The sequence below is a fragment of the Chenopodium album genome, chromosome 7 (genome assembly GCF_948465745.1).
Source record: "Chenopodium album chromosome 7, dcCheAlbu1.1, whole genome shotgun sequence".
Taxonomy (NCBI): domain Eukaryota; kingdom Viridiplantae; phylum Streptophyta; class Magnoliopsida; order Caryophyllales; family Amaranthaceae; genus Chenopodium; species Chenopodium album.
This window is the reverse complement of record NC_137840.1, coordinates 6338790-6359064: the sequence shown is the minus strand read 5'-3', so window position 1 is coordinate 6359064 and position 20275 is coordinate 6338790. Positions and strand designations below refer to the sequence as shown.

At 34.8% G+C, this 20275-nt stretch overlaps 1 protein-coding gene across 1 annotated transcript; it reads left to right on the top strand.

Annotated features, from left to right (window-relative positions):
* The first annotated feature begins 615 nt into the window (after positions 1 to 615).
* Positions 616 to 3392, top strand: LOC145640852 (SKP1-like protein 1B). The gene is made up of 2 exons (XM_081692088.1): positions 616 to 909; positions 2441 to 3392. The coding sequence occupies exons 1-2, from the start codon at positions 616 to 618 to the stop codon at positions 2612 to 2614; spliced, it is 468 nt and encodes a 155-aa protein (XP_081548214.1). The 3' UTR covers positions 2615 to 3392.
* Positions 3393 to 20275: the final 16883 nt, after the last annotated feature.

Genomic DNA, 20275 nt, shown 5'->3' with positions numbered 1-20275 from the left:
GAAACTTCCACCAATCCTATGTGGATGGTACAATGGGAAACAGTTTGTAAATCAATGCATATAAGGAATTAGTTTACGGTTTTAACATTAATTACGAAAACCACTCAATTAAGTCTTGTTTGACTCACGAGGTTTACAGTTGGGTTAAGATGATCCAGATAAGATAAGACCGACAAGTAAATAAGTTGTCATATGTTTTTATACATGCTAATAATATGTTTAGACAATTATGTTTAAGGGTTTGTTCACATTTACTTAATTTCAGTTCAGTTCAGCTCCAATCAATTATGTTCAGTTTAGTTCAGCTCCAATCAGTTCAATTCAGCTTAGCTCATTTCAGTAAATGTGAACAGACCCTATGTGGTAAAAATAAGTTATTAAAACACTCCTTAAAACTCTGGAATTACATTGGTTTTAAAAAAAAAAGTAAAGGTTGTATATTACCATATATAGTATTGTTTTTGGAATTACATGGGCTTAAAATAAACGTGAAACCCCTTGTTCCAAAAGTTCTATAAATACTGCTCTAGTCTTTCTTAGTCTCATCACATTCTCTCATACTCCAATACTCAATTCCTCTCTCTTTTCTCCAATTTTCTCTACTTTTGAATTGCAATGGCTTCTTCCAGGAAGATAATCCTCAAGAGTGCCGATAATGAGCATTTCGAGGTCGACGAAAAAGCAGCAATGCTATCTCAAACCATCAAGAACCTGATCGAAGACATCGGCGAAAGCAACGATCCAATTCCGCTGCCAAATGTGAGCTCAGCAATTCTGTCAAAGATCATTGAGTACTGCAACAAACATGTTGAGGAAGAGAATAAGGCTGAATCCGAAAATGATGATCTCAAGCAATGGGATGCCGACTTCCTTAAAGTCGACCAGAAAATCCTCTTTGATCTCATTCTTGTGAGTTTTTTTTTTTATTTTTTTATTTTTTTTTTTTTTTTTTATTATTATTTTTTTATTTTTTATACTTTGATCTGTTTTCTTGATATTGGTGTATATGTTATTCACGTTAATTTGGTATATTTTTAGTTTATTTTTTTCAATTTCTTTTTGCTTCTTTCGTTTGATTTATTTTAGGGCTAATTTCATGATTAATTATTTTATTTTTAGGGTTTATGTTTGTTTTAATTGTTCAAGATTTAGGGTTTAGATGTTTGGTGTCTTTTTAATTAAATCTGAAATTCATGTCGTCACATCCGATTGGGTGTTTCATGATGTATGATTTTTAATTGTTGATGATATAATATTAGTTTAATTTTTATGATAATCGACATATATTATTTAGTCCAACTTTTGCGCTTAGAGATGTATGAGTTGTTTGTTAATACTTATAGTCTTATACATTAGTGAAAACTGTACCCGTGCAAAATGCTTGGGAAGTTGATTTTGATGTTAACTTAGACCTTATTCTTTTGAGCTATTATTGTTTGTTGTGTATTTGTGGTTTGATTTGCTCGATTTGCTGAAGCCTGCTTAGCTATGCTGCTGAGTATTAGTAATACGCGAACACTCGTTCTGGCTTGCTGACATTTCTGTTCTCGGTTGAAATCTGATGTTGTTTGCTCTACTTAAAAGAACATGGTCTTACTCTTACCGGTGGCCACGCAATGTGGCCAGCTATCATGGGATTTAGTTTGTCAAAGTTATAGAAGTTACTCGTTCAGTATTATAGGGGTTACTCGGTTAGTGACATAAGGGTTGTTCTATTAGGAGTTACTTTGTTATTTTGCAAGCAGTTATTCGGCGAGGCCAGTCACGCAAACAGCGTGTTGTACATTTTTTTTGTGTTAATGATTAGAGAAGGATGTTGTTTAGAGGGTTGTCCCTAAAAAGTGTATATAATTGAAGGGTTGGGGATTTTGAGTGTTATGGTTAATTATTGATAAAGGAATTGTATACCCGTGCTAATGCATGACATATATAATACTACGTTCAAATAAAGAAAAAACACACACACACAAAGTGAAATCTTAGTAGTAGTCCATTGGAAAAATACCAAAAAAGAAAGGGAAAAAAAAAAAAAAAAAGGTGCTATGTGTAGTTATTGTTTTTTTTGTAAAAAAAAAAGTTTTGAAATAATTAAATAAAGTATAGGATAAGGGTGGGTAGTTATTAAAAAAAAAATAAAAAAAAAAAAAATAAAAAAACCTTCAGAGTTTAGCATTGGAGATTTGGAGGCTTCACATTAAAAGTGACTCTCAAATTATATATTAGATGTAACGTGTTCGTTGATACGATTATATATTATATACGAGTACATGATTAATTGATGATCGAGTATTTTTTTGAAGCCTTCAATTAAATTAGAGTTAATTCTAGAATGTATAATTGATGATCGAGTATAACTAAATTAATTTTATGTGGTAAATGTAAACTACTGCTAATTTTTTACGGAGTATTTACATTTTCATGATCGAGTGTGTGAATGCAGGCTGCAAATTACATGGATATTAAGAGTCTGCTAGATTTAAGTTGTCAGTGTGTGGCGGATATGATCAAGGGAAAGACACCCGAGCAGATAAGGAAGCACTTCAATATCAAGAATGATTTTACACCCGAGGAAGAGGAAGAAGTTCGCAGGGAGAACCAGTGGGCATTCGAGTAATCTGGAATAGCAATGGACTAAACTATTTAGAACAACGAACTTCATTTACCAGTCTCAAATTGTGTTTCTAAATAGTTTAATTACCCTGCTACATTTGTTTGCTTATTGTTGTAGCACAAACTATGTTTACTGCTTTATCAGTTTATCTAATTTAATTTCAAGCGTTAGAAGTTTATTAGCATATATCATTTTTTTTATTATTATTTTTTTATTATCACATGTTCTTTGAGTTTGGTGGTGTTATTCGGATATGAAGTATATGTTTTTTTACATTATAACTTATGTTCTTATAACCTAAAAATATGTTATTTTGAATTTTGACATTTGAAATTTAATTTGAAAATGAAATCTTGAATTTTTTTAGTTAATAATATTTTAGAAAGAGAACTAAAATTATTATGGAAAGTTAAATTTTTGAAGAGAGAGAAACTATTTTTGGGGAAAGGATATCTTTGGTAAAGATTTTTTCCGTTAATGTGTGATTTTTCATAAAATTTTAATAAAGTTTTTTTATCACGTTCTTATTGTAATGTCTTTATGTTCTTTAATAATGCAGGTTTATTGTTAAACACAAACATGTTCTTTTTCAAAAACCTACACGTTCTTTTTCGAACATCTAAATATTCTTTCTGTCTTTTTTTTTTTTTATTTAACCGGGTGCACCATGTTCATGATGCACCCGAATGCACAGATCATGCATTATTCATATTTAATCGATTATACCATAGGTTTATAAGTTACATCACACGAATATATATTTATAATCAATCAAGTTACATCACACAATATGTTAAAAAAAAAAAAAGTTACATCACACAATGTTTCAAAAAAAAAAAACAAAGGTTACATCACACAAATCAATATTCTAAGAGATCAATTGATTCCATTCAAATTAATACGTATAATAGGTTTCATTTAAGTCTAATATATATTCCGAAATCAATTATGTCAATTGTCTCTAACAAGCTTTAATACCTAAATATTACTCCTTCGTCTATTAGAGCACCAACATTAAAGAGGAAGCTACAATCCTTTCCCAATTTCTCTCTCCTTTCCTCCACTTAACACATCACACTCTCTTTCTTCCACATCACTTCCCACTATCTTCATCTTTTTACTTATATATCATATTTTTTAAATATTTCCAACATCAATGAGTATCCTTGCAATGAATTCGCATTGCAATGCACTGAATTCAAATTGCAATGCACTGAATTCATATGACAGCTAAGTTACCGTTGCAAGGTAAAATTCGTCTACTTTTTGTCAAATACAGGACCCACTTTTTGTCTTTACTTGCTCAATCTTGCGCTTAATAGGGCCGAGGAAGTTATCCTTTCAATGGAAAGGAAACAGTATATTCCTTTGTGTAATAGGATCCTCCTAGATAAATCAACATTGGTAAGGATACCAAAAAGTATCCTAAAGTGGCTCTAAAAGGATTACAATCCTTGCCACAGCGGGTGCTCTTATCTACATGCCTATTTTTTTTCACAAAAATTAAGATTTTTTTTAAGATTTCTTAATACACATGAGTGGAAAGTACATAAGTACATAAATTGCAAAAAAAAAAAAATGCATAGTCCATGTCAGCAATCCGAAAACAATAAAAGGGACCAATCATATTAATTGAATAAAACAAAAAAGGATCAATCACGGTAATTAAATGAAACAAAAAAGGAGCAATTAATCATCTTTAATACTCCCTCTGTTATTTTTAATTTGCATCAGTTTGACCGACATATTTGCTGAGACGCAACTTTGACCATTAATATCTTTAATTGTCTATTAGTAAAATTATAACAAAATTATATTATGAAACTAGACATTATGACTAATTTAATGATATATTATATAATAATATTTATTTATTTTATAGAGGTGAAAAAATTAAGTCAACCATAGTATGTGAATAATGTAAAAATCAAAGTGATGCATAAAAAAAAAAAATAAATAAATAAATAAATAAAAAGAAGGGAGTAACATACCAAAAGATGAAAAGGGGGATGAAAGTTCCAGAATCACACCACGTTTAATTTTAATGGGATTTACAATGTGAATTGCTAAACACCACCGTCTAAAATGATCACCACCGCCATCATTTAGTGTAAATAGACAACCATGCCCTTACTATTACACCACCCCTTATCATCCCCGGCAACTCACCATGCCTTCCGACCGGCGACGACAACCACCACCCTGACTAGCAACCCACCACATCACCCTCTATAACGACCCACCACTTTTCCTCGCTGGCATGAAGGTGGCAAATTTTTTTTATTTCCAGCAATCGTGGTAACCGGAGCCCAAAACCGGTTATTGTGCGCGATAACCGAAGCCAAAAATCAATTACCATGCACAGTAACCAGTTTTGGGCTTCAAATACTGCACACCGTAACTGGTTTTGGGCATTGGTTATCGTTGCTGGTATCCGGTTTCCATGGTAATCGGAGCCCAAAACCGATTATCAAGGCCGGTAACCGGTTTTAAGCTCTGGTTGTACGGTTGTCAGAAATAAAAAAAAATAACACCATCTTCCCGCCGACGAGGGAAGGTAGTGGGTCGCCATTGAGGGGATGGTGGTGATGGTTGTCGGTCAGTGTGGTGGTAGTGGTCGTCACCGAGGTGGTGGTGTCAAGGTGTTAGTGAGTGGTGGTAAGAGAGAAAATAGTGGTGAAGTACTGAGGGCATGGTTGTCCATTTACAATAAATGTAGGCGGTTTTGATCATTTTTTTTGGCGGTATTTAACATCCCTTGACAATATATTAATTGAACACTCTCTATTTTAGTTTCAAGTTTTCTGTTCTAAAAAGAAAAACACTTTAATCTAATAGAAGCGAAGAGCATCATCACTAAACATGGGCAACAGGCCGTGCCGTGCTGGCTCCGCGGCGGGCCGTGCCGTGCCCTGCCTGAAATTGGCACACCCCAACCCACGGCACAGCCCACGTGCCTTGCGGGCCGTGTCGTGCCGGGCCGCGGGCCAAACCGTGCCACTTTATTTATTTTTTAATTTTTTTTAATAAATGAAAAAAAAACGATATATATATATATTTTTTTTAGTACAACTTAATTTTATATAAATAATGTGATTAATTTATGTTTATGTTAATGTTAATATATTTTGTTTAGATTTTTTGAACAACTTTAATTTAATTTAGGTTATATAAATTATTTATCTAATTATATTTAAGTTTATATAAACAAATAAAAACAATTTTATTAATTTAGCTAAAAACAACAATGCATATAATAAAAATAAAAAAAAAAAATACGAGTGCGATAATCTGAAAACACAAAAAATTGAAGAATAACTTATTTTATTATATGACGGTAGCCGGTACGATAATTCAATAATACAAAATAATTAATGATAATTAAAAATCGTACAATAGTGTATTAGTGACGTGTATGAATAACTTCATTTATTATACAGAATACGAAGTTCGATAATACAAAAATTATACAATAGTGTATAATGTAAATATGTAATAATGTAATTATTATTGGTCATCTTCTTCTTCGTCTTCGCCTTCGTCTTCATCTTCGTCTTCGTCTCCTTGTGGTTCAAGTTCATCGGCTAATTGAGTTGATTGAGAAGTATGATAACTAAAAGAAGTCGACGTTCCTTCATCGTCGTCGTCGTTTTGTGAATAAGTACGATCTTTAGAATGAGTTTCGGCATCCAACCAATCCTTGAAGCAAACACACATTTCAAGTGTTTCGGGTTTTAGTTTTGTTCTTCTATCGTCTAAAACTCGTCCCGACGCACTAAAATCTCTTATGGAGGCAACGGATGAGACTTGGATAGCAAAAATATCATGAGCCATTGCCGACAAAATTGGATGTTTCATGGTTTGTGATTTCCACCAATCAAGGATGTCGAGGCCAAATTTCTCTTCATCGTCCATGCCTTTCATGAAGTCGTAACTTAGGTACATTTGCAACTCCGAAACATCGCTTTGTGTTCTCTTACTTGATGATGATTTCGTACTTGAAAACTTGGACATCATGTTACCAGCTTGTGCAAATAAACCTTTGGCCCGTTTACTTACATTTTTGGATGTTTGAGAAGGGGAAAATCGAGACACGGTTCCATATTTACTTTCATAAACTCTATATAAAGAAAAAAACTCATTAGTCACCTTATTTTTAAAAGTTTCAACATCATCTTCAAAATTCATGTTACTATAACAAATATCAATTAATAAAAAAGTGTCATCATATTTTTGCCTAGGATCTAAAATAGAAGCAAAAATATAAATCATAGGAATATCGGTGTAATATTTACGCCATTTTTCCTCCATGGATGGAAGATATCCACGATAATCATGTTGTGATCGATGTTTCGCAAAAAGTTGTGCAAGTAAACATGCATTACTAAGAAAAGAATGGGAACAAGGATTATATACAGAAGAAAAACGAACAATGTGTCATACCATATAGTAATTGTAAAAACTGCATATTGTAGGGAATATTTCAAGCGTTAATCCCCTAGCTTGAACCCCACTGTGATCATACACTAAAGTACGGTGGCGTACAAAGGGAAAGAAGATAGAGCAAAAGAGTCGCCAACAAGTTTTAGGAACTTGTAAACCGTTCACGAGGTGAAGGTTACACCCCTTAACGATCCAAGAGATCGTCAACTCCATAAGATCTTGAACCAAAATAGGGTTCGGGGATGAAGGTACAAATCCAACCTAAAAGAGATTGAACCTGCCCTAATAATAGGCCTCTACTTTATTCTGATCGTATTCATGTGCGCTTTCTGACTAACATGCAATCAATAGGTTAACCCTAAAACTGTTTATCTATGTTGGTTGAATACTAATGCACAAATAAAACTATTATTGGCGATCACTTGAATTATAATCAAATTAACCCTAACAAGATTATTAAATATCTTATTAAGCGTGATTACAAGTATCAATTCCCTTTAAACATGCATAAAAGGTGTGATCAAGCAATAACAATAAATATCATCAAGCAACATAATAATAATCAAAATAATCAAAATCATAACAATCATAACAATTATATAAAAATAATCATAATAAAAATAATCATGTTAAAGCATAATAATAATAGCAAGATCCTAGGCATGATACTAACAAGATTAATAACAAACCCTAGCATGTCACTAAACAATAAAAATCAAAGCTTTAACTCTAACATGTGATCAGTCTATTATATATATATATTTTATTCTCCGTTCCACGGTCATATTTGTGAATATTTGAGCTCTACGGAGCTATTTTTATTACTAATATACGTTTTCTAGTGTTTTTGTAGAGTTGGTATTATTTTTGAAGGAATTTGCAGATTAATGTCAATTCCCGAGCTTATTGAGCCACTACAAAGTCATTGGAGTTTGATCGTATTTTATGACCATATATTTTAAGCACAAGGCCGAGTTAGAGAAATTTAATCTGGTGATTAAGGGCTCAATACGAGAAAAGGTCCAAGATTTTACAAGTTATTATATCACGGACCAAACAAGTGAATAAACTTGAACTAATAAACTCTAAAAGACCAAGTCCAAGAACAATAGAGAAATGGAGCATTAAAGCCCAGCTCGCTGCTCAACTGACCAGGCCTGGCCAGATGGCCCAATTGCCAGTCAAGCTAGTATGCTGCATGTTGTTTTTGTTAAGTCGGTTTGATTTTTACTTGGGCCTAATACAGTACTCCGCATCTGATTGGGGCAGCGACACTTGCGAGAAAGGGCTCTGATTAAGTTTTCTAATTGGAGATTTGTTGGGAATAGGAAACTAAAAAGTTGGGGTTGGACTTCCTTATAAAAGGAGTAGTAGTACGTAGGTTAAGGGGGAGCTTTTAGATTAATTAGTTTTAGTTTTCTTTTTTTTCTTTAGTTTAGTTTTAGTTTTTTCCTTTCTCTCTCCTCTTAATTAATCTCTTAGTATTTCTTTCTCTTTTGTTTCTCTCTCTACAACTCTTGGTTTAATTCCATCTTTTATTTAATCTTTTTCCTTGATCATGTCTTGTTTAATTGCTTTGTTTAATTTAGATTTAGTTATGTGTGAGTAGTTTTCTTTCTAGGGTTTGTGGGGATCCATAAATATTATGAATGGGTAATTTATTGTTGTTAACTGTCAATGCTAGATTAATTTCCTATTGATTTATTTAATGCTCTGTGACTAGATTTGCGCAGATCTTTTATGCATGAGTTTGACAATATTGATTCGAGATTCGACAGATGAGAATTATGTTTAGGTCTAGTTTCAATAGGCAGGTTAATTTATAAATGGTTAAGTCGAGATTCGAGAGATGAGATTTAATACCGGTAAATTAATTGTGTGATTGTAATACGTAGCGAAAGCCCTTTATGATCTAATTAATGTATGCATTGATGATTGATTATTATATTTTACCCTGGAATATTATTTATTGGTGAACCTATGCCCTAGGCCTTTTATTCATTGTTTCTCCTCCTACTTTTATTCTTTCCCACTTTTACTCTTAGTAGTTTAGTTTCCTTCGATTATTATATTTTGGTTATTTTATAATCTAGATTATATTAATTAATTAGGAATAGGAATTAGTTAGAGGATTTAGGAATTACTTTTGATTAGGGGATACGACTTTACCCTGTAAACATGATACTAACAATCATAAATATTAGGAAGAACATAAAAGGCATCATAACAATCATACTTAATATTAAAATTACCCTAGACATGATACTAGGAATCATAATAACAATCTAAGCATAATTTCTATATCATAATATCGATTAAACCATTAAAATACTTACTTTGATGCCTCATACCTCTTTCTAATAACAAAATACACACGTTAGTAACTTCAAGGAAAATAATAAACAAAACAATTAAATTAAATAATTGAAAAAGAAATTTGGGACCAAACCCTCAGAAATTAAACCTTTCACGTCTAGGGCGAAGGCAACTTCGAATATGGCTAGGTGTATCTAGATCTAATGTATGCGGAATTTTGTATTTGAGAAAAGGCTAGTTTAGAAAAAGAGAGAGAGGGTAATCAAGAGAATCTTGATGAGAGTTGGTGAATGAAAACGGGGTTTTTAGAAGGCTATTTAAAGAGAAAATCAGCCAAAAAGATAAAATATCAAAACAGAGTTCTTGCGCACATAAAACGATGTTGGCGCCAACGCTGGCTATTGGCGCCAGACGCCAACATCAGCGCCAGGCGCCAATGCTAGCACCAGGCGCCAAGCGTAGCGCCAGACGCTAAAGCTGGCGTTTGGCGCTGATTTAGAAATTTACGCATTTTCTTAAAATCAGATAGAAATTGTCTTATAGGAGGATAAAATCGTATTTCCCTCAAAAAAATGTTCTTTGATTTTAATTAAAACTCTGAAAAGTCAACAAAAGTCAATTTATCAATCCTAATTGAATTAGGAATGAAAAGAACCTTCTAGAAGAATCTAGAAGACTAAAACCATTCCTAATTACATTACGAATGATAAATCTATATTAGGCCCTCCTCTAGATCATTGGGCCGCATATAAGGCTCAAACCGGGCCCAGTTCAGTAATTTGGCCATAACTTCCTCAATATTCATCGGAATTGGGCTTATAATATATCGTTGGAAAGCTCTTGTCAAGCCCTATCCAACTACACTACTATCGGACCCATATCATGTACCAACCAAACTGAATTGGCTGTTCTCTTAAAATAAGTTTTCAAAAACAGAGAGAAGAGAAAAGAAATTAAAACTATCCGCAACACTAAACTTTCCACACTTTCACTTCATTCGATTATGATCCGACGTGAAAGTTACTCATCACTGGGTTTGGTTTTGGGGAGACACAAATGGGTGTCTAAAGAAGCCCCCACTTTGACTGAGTTTGGAAAAACGCAAGTTTCGAAAACAAAAGTCAAAGTATCGATAGGGACGGGGAATGATTCAGAACGTTCTGCGATCCTAAATCATTCTTGTAACGTCGATACCTACAAAATAGCGTTAGTTAAATAGATAAAAGAGTTAAGAAACGCGTATCTTGCACCGTCGAGCACACGTCTCTGAAGGTAACCGATTTGCTGCTGCTTTACTGTTGTTTTGTTGACCTCCTGCCAAGAGAATGCCATCCCGCTTGAAAACCGCTACGCTTGTAACTGCTTCCAATATAGAAGATTGCTTCGCTTGAAACTATCCTCTTCCGCTTTGATAATATTCCACGTCAAAGGGAACACTATCGAAGATTGCTTCGCTTGAAACAATCCTCTTCCGCTATTATAATACTCCACGTCCAAAGGAATACTATTGAAGATAACTTCGCTTGAAATCATCCCTTTGCGCTTTATGACCATCTTCCACGTCTAAGGGAACACGATCGAAGACAACTTTGCCTGAAATCACCTTCAGTTGCTTTTTGACAACTTTCCACAATCTATGGAACGCCATCTTGCTGTTTCGATGTTCACTCGTCTCTGAACAAAGAGCTTCTTTTGGATATGTTCACGCGACTTTGAACAAAAGAGCTTAATATTCCGAAGAAAAATTTCCGAAGACCACGCTTGCCGATCTCTAAATCTCGCTTGAACTTTGCTTCCGTTATGCCAGTACGTCGATGGTTTGCTGCTTGTGAACCATTATGTCCGTGCTTTTGCTGTGATGACAATCCTCTTTTATTTGGGAATAGTTGCCAACACAACTCTTGTATGATGTATGACAATCCGATTGAGGGAAAGTTGTCAATGCTTCGTAACAATCCATCCTTGGAAATGTTGCCACGATGAAGGGACAATCCGTATCTCGGAAAATTTGCCAAAATCCAATTTTTGGGAAAAGTTGCCAATGCTTCGTAACAATCTTTCATAAGAATTTTGCTACGATCGACAATCCACATCTTGGAATATAACTCTTGAAAGCAATCCACTTTGGAAATTTGCCAACGTTATGCGACAATCCTTTTAGGAAAATATTGCCACAATTGACAATCCGCGTCTTGGAACATTTTCAAAAAAGAGTCGACCGACAATCCACTTCGAGAAAATTTGCCACTTACTGAAATGAATGACAATCCACGTTGAGGAACTTTTTCCGAAATTTATGATGAATAGAGTCCTACGACAATCCTTTGGGAAATTATGCCATAGGGAACTGGGTGTATGACAATCCAATCTCGGAAAACTTGCCAATGAGTCGATGAATGTATGACAATCCAAACTTGGAAAAACTTGCCAAACAAAGAAGGAGCACGACAATCCACGCTTGGAAACTTTGCCAGAGATGACAATCCAATCCTGGAAAGATTGTCGTTAAAAAGATGCACGACAATCCATTTTTGGAAATATTGTCAGTTGGAGATGACAATCCAATCTTGGAAAAATTGTCGTTTAAGAAGAATGCGCGACAATCCGTATTTGGAAATATTTTCGTTTAAGTGCTTGTTTTTAAACCGATACGTTGGTGCTTGTAATGATCCAGTGTTTTAGGCGCTTAAGCTAAGTGAGACGATTTTTTGTCAGGTCAATCACTTACTACGATTGTAATCGAGCCGACTACTAATCATGTCAAATTGCTTATAGGGGCTAACTGGCGTACCAAGGAACCCGAAATTGCTGTATGAGGTCGAAATCACCGTTCTGAGAGGCTTCGAGCTCTGTCGCTGCTGAAATATTGCTGGTGCCAAGAATTGACTCTATCGCCAGACGCTGGGATCTAGCGCCAGGCGCTAAAAACTATTGCCAGACGCTAGATGTTTTCGCTTGGCGTTGGAGTAGGGTCTTCCCTATTCTGCTGCACATGTATTTATTTTTGACTATATAACTTTGTTAATCTCTTTAATCATCTTAGGGTTGACCTAAGGTTTAACGTCGCTTGACTCATTAACTTGACACGACTCAAGGTATAAACTTGACTCTCTGTGACTGACTTGAGGTTGACCCGACTCAAAGTGAAATGACATAATGTGTTAGACCCAAATCAAAGTGATATGACACGACATGACTCAATGTGTACATGACTCGTGTGTGCATTGTAATGTGATCGCGCGACTCGAAAATACAAAAAAGCAAAAATTTTCCGTCATTTTTGTGGAGGGTACCGACTTTCTCCCGAAAAAGAAAGACGCGAAAAAAGAAAGAAGCGAAGTTTTCGAATGCATGTTGAATGAGCTTAGTCAAATGTTGTAGTACAAGGATTGTAACATCTTAGACTATCCTAGTTGACTAGATAATGAAAGTATTTAGGTAACTTAGGCACGGAGGCTAAGCACTTCATACTTCGTGATGCAATGACAATTATGATTGACAAGTGATGTGACAAGGCATGCTTCAGCATTATGTTAAGATTTCATGACAAAGGGTTCCTAAGGGAAGTATATTTGGTCATGTATGTGTAATGTGTGTGTGAAAGTGACACTAAAGCTAGGCCACAAGAGCTAAGTGTGTGGAAAGATATTTTTTCAAGAAGAGTCAAATGATGGTGACTCTTTAGGCTAGGTAAGCTAATGATGTAAGGATCAAGCCCCCAAGTCTAGCTCTACATGGATAGGGATGAGCATAGGAGATCCCTTGATATGATCATGGTGTGTGAATGTGAATATGAATATGAATGCATGTTTATTACGGCCGCACCTCGATGTGAGGTTGCCTACGTATCCGTGAGGAATCAGGCCGAACGTAGCTCTAGCCGAACCTCGCACAAATGTGTGTATACCTCAAAAAAGGTCTTTTTAAGGGTTTTAACGTGGTTAGGCTAAAGGTTATAGAAGAAGGGGATAAAGGCTCAAGACCCTAGATAAGCCCCCAAGGTGTGCAACTTTGCTTTTGGATCTTTATATTTTTATGCTTGAGGTTTGCTTCTCTTTTTTAGCTTTCTTCTCTCTTTTTTCTTTAGCATTTATTTTATTTTAATAAGTGTGGGCAATCCCGATCATGCGGTCTATCACTCACTTGGCATTCATGTTTCTCAGGAACGGTACCGAGCACTCGATAAGAGACGCAATCTGAGACGTGTTCATATCAAAGACATGTTCATGTCAAAGACATTGGAACACTTACCCTTTTGTACACTTTTATTATTATTATTATTATTATTATTATTATTATTATTATTATTATTATTATTATTATTATTATTATTATTATTATTATTATTATTTTTTCTTATTTTTTCTATTTTAATCTTTTGAATTCACTCAAGCCTTTTTTAGAATTGCATAAGTTGCACACTGTCCTGTCCCAAGGTTAGATATATATGGGTTGAAAAATGAAAGGTCTATCGTTAGACAAGGCTCAAAGTGGTTTATGAAGAAAGGATTGTAAATTAGAAGGGTGAAAGGTAATATGATGTGGCTACAAGGGGTGCCTCAAATCATTGGTATACCTTATGCTTAATTCGACAATGATTTTTTTTTAATGCAATAATAATGAAATGATCATATGCAAGAAAATAAATGCTCATTTTATTAAAGGAAAATAAATAAAGAATCTACAAAAGTAATCTAAGGGAAAAGAAAGGTGCCTATGCTAGACTTATTGGGGAAAGGAAAAAATGAAAAAGAAATAGAAAAAAGAGGTCATGAAATCTCGTCATTGAAGCTCGCCTCTGTCTTGTGTTGTTTGCTCCGACATCATCCAATCTTCTCGCTAGCTAGAGGCAATGGGATCTTATTTGCCTCTATGAGATCTTGAATGAGGTTTTGAAACCTATAGCATTCATCAGTGGTATGACCGTTTCCTCGATGGTACTTGCAATAGGAGTTTGGATTCCATCTCGAAGATCGATTTTCTGGTGTTGGATCCTCGGTAGGGCCAATATGTTTTATTAACCCTCGGTCATAGAGACGATCAAAAGCAGCATCATAGGTCATTCCAATGGGTGTGAACTCTCTCCTGGGTTTCCTTTTAGATTCTTGATTGTCCATGGCTAAGACACCATTATGGTCAAAGGTACTAACATTATTACTAGAGTGGGCGTTTTCGAAAGAAGAAGGATTGTCGTTCTTCTTTCCTTTCCAGCCACTGTGGTTACTATTGCTAGTAGCTTTTTGTTTTGCGAGGTCATCTTCGATTTCAATTCCGATGTCATAAACGGCCTTGAAAGTATTCAGATTGTGTTGATATTTTAAATGCTTTGAATACTTCTCTTGGAGATTCTTGATAAACATCCTCACAGATTCTTTTTCAGTGGGCACCTCAATCATCTTAGCGGAAGTTTCCCTCCATTTATTAAAGAAGGAAGTAAAGCCTTCATTCTCTTTTTGTCTTAGCATCATAAGTTGTCTATAGTCGGTTTCAACTTGAATATTGCACTTGTACCTATCAATGAAAGCGTTTACTATCGATTCCCAGGTAGAGCTTTTCTCTTTGTCAAGGGAGAAGAACCATTGTTGGCAAACGGTTTCAAGAGATAGTGAGAACAAAGAGGGGAAAATCTTCTTATTGATACTTGTAGACACCCATTTGTGTCTCCCCAAAACCAAACCCAGTGATGAGTACCTTTCGCGTCAAATCATAATCGAATGAAGTGAAAATGTGGAAAGTCTAGTGTTGTGGATTGTTTTAATTTCTTTTCTCTTCTCTCTGTTTTTGAAAACTTATTTTAAGAAAACAGCCAATCCAGTTTGGTTGGTCAATGATATGGGTCCAATAATGGTGTAGATGGATAGGGCTTGACAAGAGCTTTACAACGATATATTATAAGCCCAATTCCGATGAATATTGAGGAAGTTATGGCCAATTTACTAAACTAGGCCCGGTTTGAGCTTTATATGCGGCCCAATGATCTAGAGGAGGGCCTAATATGATTTATCATTCCTAATGCAATTAGGAATGGTTTTAGTCTTCTAGATTCTTCTAGAAGGTTCTTTTCCTTCCTAATTCAATTAGCATTGATAAATTGACTTTTGTTGACTTTTCAGAGTTTTAATTAAAATCAAAGAGAATTTTTGAGGAAAAGATACGATTTTATCCTCCTGTACGGAAAAATTTATCTGATTTTATAAAACTCGTCAAAAACAAGATTGGCGCCTAACGCCGGGCATTGGCGCCTGGCGCTGACGTTGGCGCAAGCGCCTGGCGCCAATGGCCAATTCCTAGCGCCAATCTCGTTTTGCGTGCGCCAGACTCTATTTTGTTTATTTTATCTTTTTGGCTGATTTTCTCTATAAATAATGACGTAAAAGCTCCGTTTTCATTCATCAGCAATCAGTTTTCAATCCTCTCTCATTCTCTTCAATTCTTATTCTTTCATTCACCAATTCTCATAAAGTTTTCCTTAATCATTCACCATCTCTCTTTTTTTCTCTCTTTTCTAAACCTTGCTTTTCAAATACAAAATTCTGCATTCATTAGATCTAGAAGCACCTAGCCATATTCGAAGTTGTCTTCGCCCTAGACGCGAAAGGTTTAATTTCTGAGGGTTTGGTCCCAAATCTCTCTTTTAATTATTTAATTTAATTGTTGTTTATTATTTTCCTTGAAGTTACTAACGTGTGTATTTTGTTATTAGAAAGAGGTACGAGGCATCAAAGTAAGTACTTTAATGATTTATTGATGTTATGATGTAGAAATCATGTTTAAATTGTTATTATGATATTCCTAGTATCATGTCTAGGGTAATTTTAATATTAAATATGATTGCTATGATGCTTCCTATGTTCTTCCTAATACTTATGATTGTTAGTATCATGTTAGGGCTAAAGATTTGATTTTTATTGCTTAGTGACATGCTAGGGTTTGTTATTAATCTTGTTAGTATCATGCCTAGGATCTTGCTATTATTATACTTTAATATTAACATGAACATGATTATGATTATAATTGTTATAATTTATGATGATTATGAATATTATTATTATTATTATTTTGATGATGATTATTTTATTTATGATTATTATTGTTTTGATTATGATTATAATTTTATAATGATGATTATTATTATTATTATGATTATTATGTTGCTTGATATTTATATTTATTGCTTGATCACGCCTTTTATGCATGTTTAAAGGGAATTTGTACTTGTAATCACGCTTATATAAGATATTTAATAATCTTGTTTAGGGTTAATTTGATTATAATTCAAGTGATCGTCAATAATAGATTTATTTGTGTATTAAATTCAACCAACATAGATAAACAGGTTTAGGGTAAACCTATTGATTCTATGTTAATTAGAAAGCGCACATGAATACGATCAGAATAAAGTAGAGGCCTATTATTAGGGCAGGTTCAATCTCGTTTAGATTGGATTTGTACCTTCATCCCCGAACTACCAGTCATGGTTCAAGACCTATTGGAGTTGACGATCTCTTGGATCGTTAAGGGGTGTAACCTTCACCTCGTGAACGGTTTACAAGTTGCTAAAAAAAACTTGTTTGCGACTCTTTTGCTATATCTTCTTTCCCTTTGGACGCCACCGTACTTTAGTGTATGATCACAGTGGGGTTCAAGCAAGGGGATTAACGCTTGAATTTATTCCCCACAATACCCTTAATGTTCATTATAGTTTCGAAAGCTCTTAGATGGAAGTAAGGGTTATCTGTTGCCTTGAATTTAGGGATGTCAGTGGCGTTGAACTTATGCGGAAGAAGTTCCTTGTACTGTCCAGCGAGACCCCTTATGAACTCATGCCCTGAAATTTATAGTCACTAGATAACTTTCTCAAACTTTCTTGCATGAGGTTCATTTGTTGTTGTTTCACAAGGTCATCAATTTTGAGGGTTAAAGCCTTTAATACCTCAGTCACGTTAGTCAATTGACTCCTAAGTTCATTAACTTCCTCTTGAGTTGCCATTATCTTTTTAGCCTTCCTCTTTTGACGAATCATTTATCAAAAAGTAAGACTTGAATAAAGAGGTTATCCTTGATTAATCGCCCTTCTCTCCTCGACCAAGTACTGTGGAAAAGGAATTTGGGGATATTCATTGTTAATTATTTGACTCAAACTTTATTCAACATGCAATGGATGGATGAAGTGAAGAAAGATTGGAATAGAATGTGAAGAAAAATGATGTAAATGGAGGGATATGAAGCACTAGGAATAGGATGTACCCCCCAACTCAAATGACGGAAAAGACCGACTCATGCATGAACCTAAGACATGGTCATGGTGATACATACTCGAAGTGTGTGCTAAGACTAGTGAGTGTAGGTGATATGTTAAGACTCGTGTCATGACCATGTGGCTAGACTATGTGACTAGACTCAATTAATGACTCGACAAGGTGTTATTGACAGTGAAATTTAACCGACTTAATTAGCAACTGGTTAATTAGACACTAGGTGATGACTCGACCAATAATCCGAACTGTCGGCAAAACGACTGGACTGGCGTCGCACTGTGTAGTGTAGCGCCAGACGACAGAGCTGTCGCCAGGCGCCACACTCCACAGAGTGGCGCTACAGTCCAGACTTTGGCGCCAATGTTGGAGCTTTAATTTGGGACTGTTTTCGGTGTTTTTAATCAACGGGGGGGATGCCTAAAGTCGTACTAGGTCAATTCTGATTAAAATATTAGACTTTATTTACTCAAATTAATTAATTAATTAATTAATTAGGCAAAGTTCTTTAAGTCATTAATTTATTTAATCTCAACACAAGTCAAACAAACGGTTAAGAAAACATAGTATATGCACAACAAATAATGCACAATTAGTCAAGTAGGCATAATATGATGCAATGAGTTTGCAACCTAATCATGGCTCTAGTTCTCTAAAGTTCGGGATATGGTTTAGTCAATAGAGGGTCCATGATTAATTGTCCAGATGCACCGCGTGGAAGCCTAACCGTGAAGGGTTGGCGCGAGTGGATGGGACACCGCGAGTTTTAGAAAAAACTCGCTTCCATGTTTTGGTGAATTCAACATTCTCGAATGTACCCTTTGTTTCTCAGAGCGTTCAATCAGGTAGATGGAGCATGAATTCCCAGAGGGTTATGTCCATATGTAGAACACATATGGGTTGCAGAAAAGTGAGAAAAAACTCAATCAGGAAGTAGGATCGAGCAAACAATACGAAAAACTGGTCGAAATTAGAACGCATATTTCTGGCTCGGTATTGGAAGAATTTGGCGCCAGCAAACAGAGCTTGGCGCCAGGTTTTAGCTGTAGCGCCTGGCGACAAGCCTGTAGTCTGGCGCTACAGTTAAATGTCTGGCGCCAATGCTCTGGTCGCTGACGCTAATTCCTACATGCCTCAGCAGCTTTCTGTGCTCGATAAAATTTTCCAGTTTCGCGTAGTGTTATTTCGGTCCTAGTTGTGAAAGATATTTCTCAAATTTCCTATGTGTAAAATCCTATGTTTTTAACTCGTTACGGATGGTCTTTCCAATGAGATCTTTTTTATGCATATGACAATAATGTTAATCAAAATTACGCACATGAAATACTTAGAACGTTTCAAGTCTCATCCACTCATTCTAAATCATTGCCGAAACAAATTCAGGAATTAAAATAGAAATCCTCCCCAGTGGAGTCGCCAAAAACTGTAGGGAATATTTCAAGCGTTAATCCCCTAGCTTGAACCCCATTGTGATCACACACTAAAGTACGGTGGCGTCCAAAGGAAAGAAGATAGAGCAAAAGAGTCGCCAACAAGTTTTAGGAACTTGTAAACCGTTCACGAGGTGAAGGTTACACCCCTTAACGATCCAAGAGATCGTCAACACCATAAGGTCTAGAACCAAAATAGGGTTCTGGGATGAAGGTACAAATCCAACCTAAAAGAGATTGAACCTGCCCTAATAATAGGCCTCTACTTGATTCTGATCGTATTCATGTGCGCTTTCTGACTAACATGCAATCAATAGGTTAACCCTAAAACTGTTTATCTATGTTGGTTGAATATTAATGCACAAATAAAACTATTATTGGCGATCACTTGAATTATAATCAAATTAACCCTAACAAGATTATTAATTATCTTATTAAGCGTGATTACAAGTACTAATTCCCTTTAAACATGCATAAAAGGTGTGATCAAGCAATAACAATAAATATCATCAAGCAACATAATAATAATCAAAATAATCAAAATCATAACAATCATAACAATTATAACAATTATATAAAAATAATCATAATAAAAATAATCATGTAAAAGCATAATAATAATAGCAAGATCCTAGGCATGATACTAACAAGATTAATAACAAACCCTAGCATGTCACTAAACAATAAAAATCAAAGCTTTAACCCTAACATGATACTAACAATCATAAATATTAGGAAGAACATAAAGGCATCATAACAATCATACTTAATATTAAAATTACCCTAGACATGATACTAGGAATCATAATAACAATCTAAGCATAATTTCTATATCATAATATCGATTAAACCATTAAAATACTTACTTTGATGCCTCGTACCTCTTTCTAATAACAAAACACACACGTTATTAACTTCAAGGAAAATAATAAACAAAACAATTAAATTAAATAATTGAAAGAGAGATTTGGGACCAAACCCTCAGAAATTAAACCTTTCACGTCTAGGGCGAAGGCAACTTCAAATATGGCTAGGTGTATCTAGATCTAATGTATGCGGAATTTTGTATTTGAGAAAAGGCTAGTTTAGAAAAAAAAGAGAGAGAGAGTAATAAAGAGAATCTTGATGAGAGTTGGTGAATGAAAACAGGGTTTTTAGAAGGCTATTTATAGAGAAAATCAGCCAAAAAGATAAAATATCAAAACAGAGTTCTGGCGCAC